This window comes from Oncorhynchus mykiss, chromosome 1 (assembly GCF_057628025.1).
Source record: "Oncorhynchus mykiss isolate SJ-2025 chromosome 1, ASM5762802v1, whole genome shotgun sequence".
NCBI classification, from domain to species: Eukaryota; Metazoa; Chordata; class Actinopteri; order Salmoniformes; family Salmonidae; genus Oncorhynchus; species Oncorhynchus mykiss.
Genome location: NC_143022.1, coordinates 74,688 through 90,293, shown reverse-complemented (window position 1 = coordinate 90,293; position 15,606 = coordinate 74,688). Strand labels below are relative to the sequence as shown.

The 15,606-nt window shown below is 45.2% G+C and overlaps 1 protein-coding gene across 4 annotated transcripts in view; it reads left to right on the top strand.

The window, feature by feature from the left end:
- The window catches only part of LOC110523943 (cyclin-dependent kinase-like 5), a 185,318-nt gene extending 169,955 nt beyond the window's left edge, over window positions 1-15,363 (top strand). For 2 of the 4 annotated variants that reach the window (XR_016489292.1, XR_016489228.1), the window contains 2 exons: window positions 3,977-4,147; window positions 10,536-12,119. Coding sequence is in view for 2 of the 4 variants with exons in the window: in XM_036980806.2 (XP_036836701.2) it covers window positions 3,977-4,147; window positions 10,536-10,910 (546 nt within the window). In the remaining 2 variants the exon portion in view is untranslated. Of the gene's footprint in view, window positions 1-3,976; window positions 4,148-10,535 lie in introns of all 4 variants that reach the window. The other 2 variants (XM_036980806.2, XM_090210801.1) reach the window with 1 other exon arrangement.
- The last annotated feature ends 243 nt before the right edge of the window (window positions 15,364-15,606 follow it).

The window sequence follows — 15,606 nt, the reverse complement described above, 5'->3', positions numbered from 1 at the left end:
CTGTTCTACCCCAGATGATCCTCCCTGCTGTACCCCAGAATATCCCCTCTGCTCTACCCCAGAATATCCCTCCTGCTCTACCCCAGAATATCCCCTCTGCTCTACCCCAGAATATCCCCTCTGGTCTACCCCAGAATATCCCTACTGGTCTACCCCAGAATATCCCCTCTGGTCTACCCCAGAATATCCCCTCTGCTCTACCCCAGAATATCCCCTCTGCTTTACCCCAGAATATCCCCTCTGGTCTACCCCAGAATATCCCCTCTGCTCTATCCCAGAATATCCCCTCTGGTCTACCCCATAATATCCCCCCTGCTCTACCCCAGAATATCCCCCCTGCTCTACCCCAGAATATCCCCCCTACTCTACCCCAGAATATCCCATCAGCTCTACCCCAGATGATCCTCCCTGCTGTACCCCAGAATATCCCCTCTGCTCTACCCCAGAATATCCCTTCTGGTCTTCCCCAAAATATCCCCTCTGCTCTACCCCAGAATATCCCTCCTGCTCTACCCCAGAATATCCCCTCTGCTCTACCCCAGAATATCCCCTCTGCTCTACCCCAGAATATTCCCTCTGCACTACCCCAGAATATTCCCTCTGGTCTACCCCAGAATATCCCCTCTGCTTTACCCCAGAATCTCTCTCCTGCTCTACCCCAGAATATCCCCTCTGCTCTACCCCAGAATATCCCCCCTGCTCTACCCCAGAATATCCCCTCTGCTGTACCCCAGAATATCCCCTCTGCTGTCCCCCAGAATATCCCCTCTGCTCTACCCCAGAATATCCCCCCTGCTCTACCCCAGAATATCCCCTCTGCTGTACCCCAGAAAATCCCCTCTGCTGTCCCCCAGAATATCCCCTCTGCTCTACCCCAGAATATCCCCTCTGCTCTACCCCAGAATATCCCCTCTACCCCAGAATATCCCCCCTGCTTTACCCCAGAATATCCCCTCTGGTCTACCCCAGAATATCCCCTCTGCTCTACCCCAGAATATCCCCTCTGGTCTATCCCAGAATATCCCCTCTGGTCTATCCCAGAATATCCCCTCTGCTCTACCCCAGAATATCCCGTCTGGTCTACCCCAGAATATCCCCTCTGGTCTACCCCAGAATATCCTCCAGTTCTACAGACAGAGAGAACAGAGGCCAGCAACGGTTTTTAGGACCTATGACAGTCCAACCCACACCTTGTAGCATAATGGTAACTCTTTATTGGCTATGCCAGTCCAAACCACACCTTGTAGCATAATGGTAACTCTTTATGTGCTATGACAGTCCAACCCACACCTTGTGGCATAATGGTAACTATTTAGAGGCTATGACAGTCCAACCCACACCTTGTAGCATAATGATAACTCTTTAGGGGCTATGACAGTCCAAACCACACCTTGTAGCATAATGGTAACTATATAGGGGCTTTGACAGTCCAACCCACACCTTGTAGCATAATGGTAACTATTTAGGGGCTTTGACAGTCCAACCCACACCTTGTAGCATAATGGTAACTATTTAGGGGCTTTGACAGTCCAACCCACACCTTGTAGCATAATGGTAACTCTTTAGGGTCTTTGACAGTCCAAATCAAATCAAGTTTATTTATATAGCCCTTCGTACATCAGCTGATATCTCAAAGTGCTGTACAGAAACCTAGCCTAAAACCCCAAACAGCAAGCAATGCAGGTGTAGAAGCACGGTGGCTAGGAAAAACTCCCTTAAAAAGCCAAAACCTAAGAAGAAACCTTGAGAGGAACCAGGCTATGTGGTGTGGCCAGTCCTCTTCTGGCTGTGCCGGGTGGAGATTATAACAGAACATGGCCAAGATGTTCAAATGTTCATAAATTACCAGCATTGTCGAATAATAATAAGGCAGAACAGTTGAAACTGGAGCAGCAGCACGGCCAGGTGGACTGGGGACAGCAAGGAGTCATCATGTCAGGTAGTCCTGGGGCATGGTCCTAGGGCTCAAGTCCTCCGAGAGAGAAAGAAAGAGAGAAGGAGAGAATTAGAGAGAGCACACTTAAATTCACACAGGACACCGAATAGGACAGGAGAAGTACTCCAGGTATAACAAACTGACCCTAGCCCCCCGACACATGAACTACTGCAGCATTAAATACTGGACGCTGAGACAGGAGGGGTCAGGAGACACTGTGGCCCCATCCGAGGACACCCCCAGACAGGGCCAAACAGGAAGGATATAACCCCACCCACTTTGCCAAAGCACAGCCCCCACACCACTAGAGGGATATCTTCAACCACCAACTTACCATCCTGAGACAAGGCTGAGTATAGCCCACAAAGATCTCCGCCACGGCACACCCCAAGGGTGTGGGGTTCTAGTCAGGATTCTAGCAGCCGTATTTAGCACTAACTGAAGTTTATTTAGTGCTTTATCCGGGTAGCCGGAAAGTAGAGCATTGCTGTAGTCTAACCTAGAAGTCCAACCCACACCTTGTAGCATAATGGTAACTATTTAGGGGCTATGACGGTCCAAACCACACCTTGTAGCATAATGGTAACTATTTAGGGGCTATGACAGTCCAAACCACACCTTGTAGCATAATGGTAACTATTTAGGGGCTATGACAGTCCAACCCACACCTTGTAGCATTATGGTTACTCTTTAGGGGCTATGACAGTCCAACCCTCACCTTGTAGCATAATGATAACTATTTAGGGGCTATGACAGTCCAAACCACACCTTTTAGCATAATGGTAACTATTTAGGGGCTATGACAGTCCAACCCACACCTTGTAGCATAATGGTAACTCTTTAGGGGCTATGACAGTCCAAACCACACCTTGTAGCATAATGGTAACTATTTCAAATGAATCACCAGGAGCAGACACAATGGATCCATCCCATTATCACAGGAGACACAATAACATTCACAGGAATGGAAGACAGAGGTCTATTCCTGCAGACAGAGCCCAGGTAGCTGTGGGGCCGGCAGGAGTCAGACATGCCTTTATGGAAGGTTGAATATGTTCTGCATGATACAATAGATTTGATGAATATGTCAAACTCATCATATCTTCTCAGTAATGGTGACAATGCTCCTCTGATACCATAATGCTCACTAGATCCCTCCTCTCTAAGTTTTCTTGTCAATATGATATGGATGACCAGTAGGAGCTAGACAGACAGACAGACAGACAGACCGTAGCTGTCTCCCCCTCTCCTCTGTTCTGGGTTTGCAGGGGGAATGTTCTGGTGTTGCTGGGGGAATGTTCTGGTGTTGCTGGGGGGATGTTCTGGTGTTGCTGGGGGGATGTTCTGGTGTTGCTGGAGGGGATGTTCTGGTGTTGCTGGGGGAATGTTCTGGTGTTGCTGGGGATATGTTCTGGTGTTGCTGGGGATATGTTCTGGTGTTACTGGGGATATGTTCTGGTGTTGCTGGGGATATGTTCTGGTGTTGCTGGGGGAATGTTCTGGGGTTGCAGGGGAAATGTTCTGGTGTTGCATGGGGAATGTTCTGGTGTTGCTGGGGGAATGTTCTGGTGTTGCTGGGGGAATGTTCTGGGGTTGCAGGGGGAATGATCTGGTGTTGCTGGGGGAATGTTCTGGTGTTGCTGGGGGATATGTTCTGGAGTTGCTGGGGGAATGTTCTGGTGTTGCTGGGGGATATGTTCTGGTGTTGCTGGGGGAATGTTCTGGAGTTGCTGGGGGAATGTTCTGGTGTTGCAGGGGGAATGTTCTGGGGTTGCAGGGGGAATGTTCTGGGGTTGCAGGGGGAATGTTCTGGTGTTGCAGGGGGAATGTTCTGGTGTTGCAGGGAGAATGTTCTGGGGTTGCAGGGGGAATGTTCTGGGGTTGCTGAGGGGATGTTCTGGGGTTGCAGGGGGAATGTTCTGGGGTTGCAGGGGGGATGTTCAGTGGTTACGTTGGGAATGTTCTGGGGTTGCGTTGGGAATGTTCTGGGGTTCTGGGCTGAGTGGGGAAGTCTAACGTCTGACCTCTGTATGGGGATAGGTCCCAGGTGACGGGGCAGATCACATGGTCGTCCAGAAGTCCGCCCGGTCATCGGGTCATCAGAGCAGCCGCCACCGGAACCAGGAGCGGGACCAATCACGGGAGAGAGACAGAGACCAATCACGGGAGAGAAACTGGCCATCAGAAAAAATGTCTGATGCACACTGTCAGGTAAAGCCAAATATGGTGCATAAATTAAGATGGTTCACTCAAGCTGTCAGTTTTGGTCTACTTTGGTCTACTGGGTGGCTCTCCCATAGACACCAATGCGATAGCAGCTGGGTTTGGTCTGCTTAGTTCATTGACTGTAAATGAGCCATAAACAAACAGCGAGTGGGATGTCTCTGAAAAACCCTGACCCCTTAACCTACAACCCAACATATCCCCTATCCTGAGCAATGTCAACTGCCTAATGGATATTTTTCTAGATCGTTAATGTTGAAATAAAGTCTGAATGCTAGGAGTCTGGCATGGAGAATATTGGAGGATTTACAGCCTTAAAGGGCAGTAGGTGTGTTGGTTTTCTGATTAGGGTTAGGTGGGTGTTGGGTTTCTGATTAGGGTTAGGTGGGTGTTGGGTTTCTGATTAGGGTTAGGTGGGTGTTGGGTTTCTGATTAGGGTTAGGTGGGTGTTTGGTTTCTGGTTAGGGTTAGGTGGGTGTTTGGTTTCTGATTAGGGTTAGGTGGGTGTTGGGTTTCTGATTAGGGTTAGGTGGGTGTTGGGTTTCTGATTAGGGTTAGGTGGGTGTTGGTTTTCTGATTAGGGTTAGGTGGGTGTTTGGTTTTCTGATTAGGGTTAGGTGGGTGTTGGGTTTCTGATTAGGGTTAGGTGGGTGTTTGGTTTTCTGGTTAGGGTTAGGTGGGTGTTGGGTTTCTGGTTAGGGTTAGGTGGGTGTTGGTTTTCTGGTTAGGGTTAGGTGGGTGTTGGGTTTCTGGTTAGGGTTAGGTGGGTGTTGGGTTTCTGATTAGGGTTAGGTGGGTGTTTGGTTTTCTGGTTAGAGTTAGGTGGGTGTTGGGTTTCTGGTTAGGGTTAGGTGGGTGTTGGTTTTCTGGTTAGGGTTAGGTGGGTGTTGGGTTTCTGGTTAGGGTTAGGTGGGTGTTGGGTTTCTGATTAGGGTTAGGTGGGTGTTGGTTTTCTGGTTAGGGTTAGGTGGGTGTTGGGTTTCTGATTAGGGTTAGGTGGGTGTTGGGTTTCTGATTAGGGTTAGGTGGGTGTTGGGTTTCTGATTAGGGTTAGGTGGGTGTTGGGTTTCTGATTAGGGTTAGGTGGGTGTTGGGTTTCTGATTAGGGTTAGGTGGGTGTTGGGTTTCTGATTAGGGTTAGGTGGGTGTTGGGTTTCTGGTTAGGGTTAGGTGGGTGTTGGGTTTCTGATTAGGGTTAGGTGGGTGTTGGGTTTCTGGGTAGGGTTAGGTGTGTAGGTGGGTGTTGGGTTTCTGGTTAGGGTTAGGTGGGTGTTGGGTTTCTGATTAGGGTTAGGTGGGTGTTGGGTTTCTGATTAGGGTTAGGTGTGTGTTGGTTTTCTGGTTAGGGTTAGGTGGGTGTTGGGTTTCTGATTAGGGTTAGGTGGGTGTTGGGTTTCTGATTAGGGTTAGGTGGGTGTTTGGTTTTCTGGTTAGGGTTAGGTGGGTGTTGGGTTTCTGGTTAGGGTTAGGTGGGTGTTGGGTTTCTGATTAGGGTTAGGTGGGTGTTTGGTTTTCTGGCTAGGGTTAGGTGGGTGTTGGGTTTCTGGGTAGGGGTATGTGTGTTATTGGGTGTTTGGTTTTCTGGCTAGGGTTAGGTGTGTTGGTGGGTGTTGGGTTTCTGGGTAGAGGTATGTGTGTTATTGGGTGTTGGTTGTTTGGTTAAGGTTAGGTGTGTAGGTGGGTATTTGTTTTCTGGTTAAGGTTAGGTGTGTAGGTGGGTTTTTTTCTGATCAGAGTTTGGTGGGTGTTGGTTTTCTGGTTAGGGTTAGGTGGGTGTTGGTTTTCTGGTTAGGGTTATGTGTGTTGGTGGGTGTTGGTTTTCTGGTTAGGGTTTGGTGGGTGTTGGTTTCTAATTAGGGTTTGGTGGGTGTTGGTTTTCTGGTTAGGGTTAGATGCGTAGCCTTGCAAAAGTATTGATCCCCTCTGTGTTGTTCCTATTTTGTTGCTTTATAATCTGTCATTTAAATAGATTTTTATTTGGATTTCATGTAATGGACATAACCAAATATTACACAAAGGTGAAATGAAAAAAATTACTTGTTACAAAATATGCAAAACAAATTCTAAACGTAAAAGTGGTGCGTGCATATGTTTTCACTCCCTTTGCATATGTTTTCACTCCCTTTGCATATGTTTTCACTCCCTTTGCATATGTTTTCACTCCCTTTGCATATGTTTTCACTCCCTTTGCATATGTTTTCACTCCCTTTGCATATGTTTTCACTCCCTTTGCATATGTTTTCACTCCCTTTGCATATGTTTTCACTCCCTTTGCATATGTTTTCACTCCCTTTGCATATGTTTTCACTCCCTTTGCATATGTTTTCACTCCCTTTGCATATGTTTTCACTCCCTTTGCATATGTTTTCACTCCCTTTGCATATGTTTTCACTCCCTTTGCATATGTTTTCACTCCCTTTGCATATGTTTTCACTCCCTTTGCATATGTTTTCACTCCCTTTGCATATGTTTTCACTCCCTTTGCATATGTTTTCACTCCCTTTGCATATGTTTTCACTCCCTTTGCATATGTTTTCACTCCCTTTGCATATGTTTTCACTCCCTTTGCATATGTTTTCACTCCCTTTGCATATGTTTTCACTCCCTTTGCATATGTTTTCACCCGCTTTGCATATGTTTTCACCCGCTTTGCATATGTTTTCACCCGCTTTGCATATGTTTTCACCCGCTTTGCATATGTTTTCACCCGCTTTGCATATGTTTTCACCGCCTTTGCATATGTTTTCACCCCCTTTGCATATGTTTTCACCCCCTTTACATATGTTTTCACCCCCTTTGTTATGAAGCCCCTAAATAAGATCTGGTGCAACCAATTACCTTCAGAAGTCACATAATTAGTTAAGTAAAATCCAACTGTGTGCAATTTAAGTGTCACATGATCTCAGTTTTTATACACCTGTTCACATGAGCTCAGTTTTTATACACCTGTACTGAAAGGCCCCAGAGTTTGCAACACCGCTAAGCAAGGGGCACCACCAAGCAAGAGGCACCATGAAGACCAAGGAGCTCTCCAAACAGGTCAGCGACAAAGTTGTGGAGAAGTACAGATCCGGGTTGGGTTATTAAAAAAATATCAGAAACTTTGAACATCCCACTGAGCACCATTAAATCCATTATTAAGAAATGGAAAGAATATGGCACCAAAACAAACCTGCCAAGAGAGGGCCGCCCACCAAAACTCACGGACCAGGCAAGGAAGGCATTAATCAGAGAGGCAACAAAGAGACCGAAGATAACCCTGAAGGAGCTGCAAAGCTCCACAGCGGAGATTGTAGTATCTGTCCATTGGACCACTTTAAGCCGTACACTCCACAAAGCTGGGCTTTACGGAAGAGTGGCCAGAAAAAAAGCCATTGCTTGAAGAAGCAAATAAGCAAACACATTTGGTGTTCGCCAAAAGGCATATGGGAGACTCCCCAAACATATGGAAGAAGGTACTCTGGTCAGATGAGACAAAAATGTTGCTTTTTGATCATCAAGGAAAACGCGATGTCTGGCGCACACCCAACACCTCACATCACCCCGAGAACACCATCCCACAGTGAAACATGGAGGTGGCAGCATCATGCTTTGGGGATGTTTCCATCGGCAGGGACTGGGAAACTGGTCAGAATTGAAGGAATGATGGATGGCGCTAAATACAAGGACATTTTGAGGGAAATTTCAGTCTTCCAGAGATTTGAGACTGGGACGGAGGTTCACCTTCTAGCAGGACAATGACCCTAACCATACTGCTAAAGCAACACTCGAGTGGTTTAAGGGGAAACATTTAAATGCCTAGTCAAAGCCCAGACCTCAATCCAATTGAGAATCTGTGCTATGACTTAAAGATTACTGTACACCAGCGGAATCCATCCAACTTGAAGGAGCTGGAGCAGCTTTACCTTGAAGAATGGACAAAAATCCCTGTGGCTAGATATGCTAAGTTTATGGAGACATACTCCATGGGACTTGCAGCTGTAATTGCTGCAAACGTGGCTTTACAAAGTATCGACTTTGGAGGGTGAATAGTTATGAACGCTCAAGTTTTCTTTTTTTTTTTTTTGTTTCACAATAAAACATATTTTGCATCTTCAAAGTAGTAGACATGTTGTGTAAATCAAATGATACAAACCCCCCCAAAATATATTTTAATTGCAGGTTGTAAGGCATCAAAATAGAAGAAATGCAAACGGGGGTAAAGCAACTGTAAGTGGATATTTGTTTTCTGTTTGGTGTGTAGGTGGGTGTTGATTTTCTAGTTAGGGCTAGGTGTGTAGGTGGGTGTTGGTTTTCTAGTTAGGGCTAGGTGTGTAGGTGGTTGTTGGCTTTCCAGTTAGGGCTAGGTGTGTAGGTGGGTGTTGGTTTTCTGGTTAGGGTTAGGTGTGTAGGTGGGTGTTTCTGGAAACAGCCATCTACAGTTGAAGTTGGAAGTTTACAAACACTCAGGTTGGAGTCATTAAAACTTGTTTTTCAACCACTCCACAAATGTCTTGTTAACAAACTATAGTTTTGGCAAGTTGGTTAGGACATCTACTTTGTGCATGACACAAGTCATTTTTACAACAATTGTTTACAGACAGATTATTTCACTTATATTTCACTGTATCACAATTCCAGTGGGTCAGAAGTTTACATACACTAAGTTGGGGCGGCAGGGTAGCCTAGCGGCTAGAGTTGGACTTAAACCAGAAGGTTGCAAGTTCAAATCCCGAGCTGACAAGGTACAAATCTGTTGTTCTGCCCCTGAACAGGCAGTTAACCCACTGTTCCTAGGCCGTCATTGAAAATAAGAATTTGTTCTGATCTGACTTGCCTAGTTAAATAAAGGTAAAATAAAAATAAAAAAGTTGACTGTGCCTTTAAACAGCTTGGAAAATTCCAGAAAAGCATGTCATGGCTTTAGAAGCTTCTGATAGGCTAATTGACATAATTTGAGTCAATTGGAGGTGTACCTGTGGATGTATTTCAAGGCCTATCTTCAAACTCAGTGCCTCTTTGCTTGACATCATCGGAATATCAAAAGAAATCAGCCAAGACCTCAGAAAAAAAATTGTAGACCTCCACAAGTCTGGTCCATTCTTGGGAGAAATTTCCAAATGCCTGAAGGTACCACGTTCATCTGTACAAACAATTGTACGCAAGTCTAAACACCATGGGACCACGCAGCTGTCATACTGTTCAGGAAGGAAACGCGTTCTGTCTCCTAGAGATGAACGTTCTTTGTTTCGAAAAGTGCAAATCAATCCCAGAACAACAGCAATGGACCTTGTTAAGATGCTGGAGGAAACAGGTACAAAAGTATCTATATCCACAGTAAAACGAGTCCTTTATCGACATAACCTGAAAGGTCGCTCAGCAAGGAAGAAGCCACTGCTCCAAAACCGCCATTAAAAAAGCCAGACTATGGCTTGCAACTGCACATGGGGACAAAGATCATACTTTTTGGAGAAATGTCCTCTGGTCTCAGGAAACAAAAATAGAACTGTTTGGCCATAATGACCATCGTTATGTTTGGAGGAAAACGGGGAGGCACCATCTCAACGGTGAAGCACGGGGGTGGCAGCATCATGTTGTGGGGGTGCTTTGCCGCAGGAGGGACTGGTGCACTTCACAAAATAGATGGCATCATGAGGCAGGAAAATTATGTGGATATGTTGAAGCAATATCTGAAGACATCAGTCAGGACAATGACCCCAAGAATACTTCCAAAGTTGTGGCAAAATGGCTTAAGGACAACAAAGTCAAGGTATTGGAGTGGCCGTCACAAAGCCCTAACCTCAATCCCATAGAAAAGTTGTGGGCAGAACTGTAAAAGCTTGTGCGAGCAATGATGCCTGACAATGAGGCCTGACAATCTGACTCAGTTACACCAGCTCAGGCGGAATGGGCCAAAATTCACCCAACCTATTGTGGGAAGCTTGTGGAAGGCTACCCGAAATGTTTGACCCAAGTTAAAAAATGTAAAGGCAATGCTACCAAATACTAATTGAGTGTTTGTAAACTTTTGACCCACTGGGAATGTGATGAAAGAAATGAAAGCTGAAATAAATAATTCTCTCTACTATTATTCTGACATTTCACATTATTAAAATAAAGTGGTGATCCTAACTGACCTAAAACAGGGAATTTTTACTAGGATTAAATGTCAGGAATTGTGAAAAACTGAGTTTAAATGTATTTGGCTAAGGTGTATGTAAACTTCTGACTTCAACTGTATTTAGTCAGAACAGTTATTTCAAGAGCTCCAGCTAACCCTAGCATTTCACAACTATACTGAGGCAACATCTGTTGCTAAAACATGACAGACAAATAACTACACTGTGTCATATATTATACAGATATGTTTGTTATATTTCGTATTCTTACCCCTCAGAGCCAGCCACTCAAGTCTCTACGGAAGCTCCTTCACCTCTCCTCCTCCACCTCCAATCAAACGGCCCCATCTGATATGCGCTTCCAGCCCCTGCCCAACTCCACCTCGGCTAAAGCGGGTTTCAGTGAGGGTCCCAGTCGGAGCCACGCAGGCTCCAGCACCCCCCAGCTAAAGAGCAGGCAGGCCGCCTACCCCCTCCCTGGTCAGATGGAGTCCAGCTGGCACACCTCGGCCCTTGGCAGAGCTGAGGGAAACCCTTACCCCGAGCAACATGGAGGGAGAGAAGGCAAGGGGGGCCAGAACGGACATGGGTTCGGACGGCCCTCACGCTCACGCATTCCAAATCTCAATGACCTGAAAGAGACTGCTCTGTAGAGAGCTGCTTTAACCTTGACACCTGACCCCAGACCTCTCTCTGCTGCCCATACTTCTCTCTGTTGCTCAGACTTCTCCCTGCTGCCCAGACTTCTCTCTGCTGCCCAGACTTCTCTCTGCTGCCCAGACTTCTCTCTGCTGCCCAGACTTCTCTCTGCTGCCCAGACCTCTCTCTGCTGCCCAGACTTCTCTCAGCTGCCCAGACTTCTCTCTGCTGCCCAGACTTCTCTCTGCTGCCCAGACTTCTCTCTGCTGCCCAGACCTCTCTCTGCTGCCCAGACCTCTCTCTGCTGCCCAGACCTCTCTCTGCTGCCCAGACTTCTCTCTGCTGCCCAGACCAGTCGGCTTCATTGTTTCTTTTTTAAAGCTTCCATATTTGATAGAATTTGTAATATTACCTATGTCATTCTGATTATTATAATATTTGTCAGTTAATAATTGCAAATTAATCATATATGTAAATGCCATTTAAGATATAAAGTGTATTTGTTAGTCTGCTTGCACACAATTGAAATATGACATTTTATTTCACAGTATTTGCATTATATTTCCTTAAGAATATATGAAGTTTAAATTAAGTTTTTTGATTGTTACAATGTAGACCATTCCTTCCCATCAGTTAGTCTGTGCTGTGGATTCAGTCTGTGTCTTGACGTCCAGACTGATGGAAGACGCTCTATAGAGGGTTAAAGCTTTAGTATTTAGGACAATGTTACAGCAATGCGTTGTCCATCTCCAAACAGATCAGATTTTATATACATTGCTGTAGTTAGTAAACCAATGTTCTGTGTTGACAATCAAGAGAATCTTGTGTTTGATGTCAGTTGATAGGAGAGGGCTAGTCTCAGGAGAAATCCCAAGTTTTTGATACAATACTAACCCTAACCCATGGTGGCCTGTGGTACCATTTCACCTGTAATACTTCACCTTAATAGCTATGTTTTCATAAACTATTTTTGTTGTTGAGATTTAGAACATTTGCATAGAAAATAGATGCGACAATTGCCTGCTATGGTGAGTTTCCATTTAACTATCCTGTGTCGACACATAGAAAATAGATGTGACAGTTGCCTGCTAGGGTGGGTTTCCATCTTGTGTCGATAAAAACAGCTGGACGTAAGGACTTCACATAAAACAGAAGTGGTTGAATTGTATCCATTACCGTTTAGGCAAATTGCGCATTAATAAATTGGTGACAGCCTGTATGCCCTCCCACCTATCTTTTCATGTCTCAGGTAGCCCATGAAAGCCTGCATGGATAGAATGCAATAATTGACTAATATATGCCATATTCTAATAATTCATATGCCAGTGTATCGCCACGGCCCTCGCCATGGTGAAACTTACACTCCTGTAGATCTGAAATAAATGGATGGTAAAACTTGCCAGCCAACCAGAAAGGCAAGACGAAGCAATTCAGGACAATCCTTGTCCTACAAAGAAACAGTATTTTTATAGTTGGAAAATGGATTTAGCAAGCAGTAGGCATATGAATTAAATGTGGAGTGGAGCATTAGTTTCAAGTTTTTTTTATATATCACAAGTACAGTGAAATGCCTTTCCTGCAAGCTCTAACCCCAACATTGCAGTAATCGATATCAGTGTAATACTAAAAATAACAAGGTAGAACAAATAAAAATAAATAAAAATAAGAAGAACGTGAGTAAGCTATATACAGGTTCAGTTCCAATACCATATTTCCAATGTGCATGGATACTGGAGTGATAGAGGTAGATACAGTTGATGTCGGAAGTTTACATACACTTAGGTTGGAGTCATTAAAAATCATTTTTCAACCACTCCACAAATTTCTTGTTAACAGACTATAGATTTGGCAAGTCAGTTATGACATCCACTTTGTGCATGACATAAGTAATTGTTCTAATAATTGTTTACAGACAGATTATTTCACTTATATTTCACTGTATCACAATTCCAGTGGGTCAGAAGTTTACATACACTAAGTTTACTGTGCCTTTAAACAGCTTGGAAAATTCCAGAAAATGATGTCATGGCTTTGGAAGCTTCTGATAGGCTAATTGACATAATTTGAGTCAATTGGAGGTGTACCTGTGGATGTATTTCAAGGCCTACCTTCAAACTCAGTGCCTCTTTGCTTGACATCATGGGAATATCAAAAGAAATCAGCCAAGACCTCAGAAAAACAATTGTAGACCTCCACAAGTCTGGTCCATCCTTGGGAGCAATTTCCAAATGCCTGAAGGTACCACGTTGAGCTGTATAAACAATAGTACGCAAGTCTAAACACCATGGGACCACTCAGCCGTCATACCGCTCAGGAAGGAGACGCGTTCTGTCTCCTAGAGATTAACGTACTTTGGTGCGAAAAGTGCAAATCAATCCCAGAACAACAGCAAAGGACCTTGTGAAGATGCTGGAGAAAATGGGTACAAAAGTATTTATATCCACAGTAAAACAAGTCCTGTATCGACATAACCTGAAAGGTCGCTCAAGCAAGGAAGAAGCCACTGCTCCACAACCACCATACAAAAGCCAGACTGGTTTGCAACCGCACATGGGGACAAAGATTGTACTTTTTGGAGAAATGTCCTCTGGTCTGATGAAACAAAAATAGAACTGTTTGGCCATGATGACCATCGTTATGTTTGGAGGAAAAAGGGTGAGGCTTGCAAGCCGAAGAACACCCATCCCAACAGTGAAGCACGGGGGTGGCAGCATCATGTTGTGGGTTGCTTTGCTGCAGGAGGGACTGGTGCACTTCAAAATAGATGGCATTATGAGGCAGGAAAATTATATGGATATATTGAAGCAACATCTGACGACATCAGTCAGGAAGTTAAAGCTTGGTCGCAAATGGGTCTTCCAAATGGACAATGACCCCAAGCATACTTCCAAAGTTGTGGCAAAGGTGTATGTAAAGGTGTATGTAAACTTCCGACTTCAACTGTATATATAGGGGGAAGGGGACTAGGCAACAGGATTTAAGATAAACACAGTAGCAGCAGGTTTTATGTGAGTGTGGGTGTTGGAGTGACAGTGTGTGTTAGGGCCCTGTGAGTGTGCAATATATCTGTAAAATACAAGGGTCAACTCAGATAGTCCATGTATCTGTTTTGTTAGCTATTTAGATACCCATTTAGCAGTCTTATGACTTGGGGATAGAAGCTGTTGCATAGTCTGTTAGTATCAGACTTGATGAACTGGTACGGCTTGCCATGCAGAAACAGAGAGAGCAGTCTATGGCTTGGGTGGTTGGAGTCTTTAACGACTTTCCGGGCCTTCTTTTCACACAACCTGATATAGAGGTTCTGGATGGCAGGAAGCTCGGCCCCGGTGATGTACTGGGCTGTCTGCACCACCATGCAATCAAGGGTGGTGCTATTGCCATACCAGGCAGTGATGCAGCCAGTCAAGATGCTAATAATGGTACAGCTGTAGAACTTTTAGAGGATTTGCGGGCAAATGCCAAACATTTTCAACCTCCTGAGGGGAAAGAGGCACTGTTGTGCCTTCTTCACGACCATGCTCGTGTGTGGACCAAGTCCTTAATGATTTGGACACCAAGGAACTTGAAGCTCTCGACCCGCTCCACTACAGCACATTTTCTATAGTCCACGATCATACTGACGTTGAGGGAGAGGTTGTTGCTCTGGCACCACACTGCCAGGTCACACACAGGTCACTGACCTCCCTGTCGGCTGTCTCAGCATTGTTGGTGATCAGGCCTACCACTGTTGTGTTGTCAGAAAACTTGATGATGGTGTTGGAGTCGTGCATGGCCACACAGTCATGGGAGTACAGAAGGGGACTAAGCACTCACTGCTGAGGTGCCCCTGTGTTGAGGGTCAGCGTGGCGAATGTGTTGTTGCCTACCCTCACCACCTGGGGGCGGCCCATTAGGAAGTCCAAAATTCAGTTGCGGAGTGAGGTGTTCAGTCCCAGGGTCCTAAGCTTGGTGACAAGCTTGGAGGTGACAATGGTGTTGAATGCTGAGCTGTAGTCAATTAACAGCATTCTCACCCACCTATTACAGTAGGTGGGTGAGGGCAGTGTGGAGTCCAATTGAGATTGCGTCGTCTATGAATCTGTTGGGGCAGTATGCAAATTGGAGTGTGTCTGGGATGATGGAGTTGATGTGTGCCATGACCAGCCTCTCAAAGCACTTCATGATTACAGGTGTTAGTGCTACAGGGCGGTAGTCATTGTAGCAGGTAGCCTCAGAGTTCTTGGGAACAGGAATGAGACATGGAGAGGTTAAAAGTTGTGTTGACATCATGTGCCTGCAAAACTATTCAGCAATCATAATTTATTCGAAAAACACTGTTGCCATAATAAAGTTACACAAAAGAAAAATCTACTCCTGTTGAAGGGAACAAATGTGGTCGATCTTTAGAAGATGTCTTTTATATCTGCAGTTTACAAACCAATTTTGCAACATTGCTTTTGTCGAATAAACCTGAGTCAATGTAAACCTGCCTATATCCTCATCATAATAAACCTGGGTCAATGGAAACATGCCTATATCTGTAACGAGTGCGCTGCGAGCCGGGAAGCAAGTACAGGGAGGGAGTGTTTTAATAAATAAACACGAAACGCAAACAATGCACCGACATGAAAACAGAGTCAATAACACCTGAGGAAACAGGAGTGACAGATATAGGGAAGATAATCAAGGAGGTGATGGAGTCCAGGTGAGAGTCATGAGGTGCAGGTG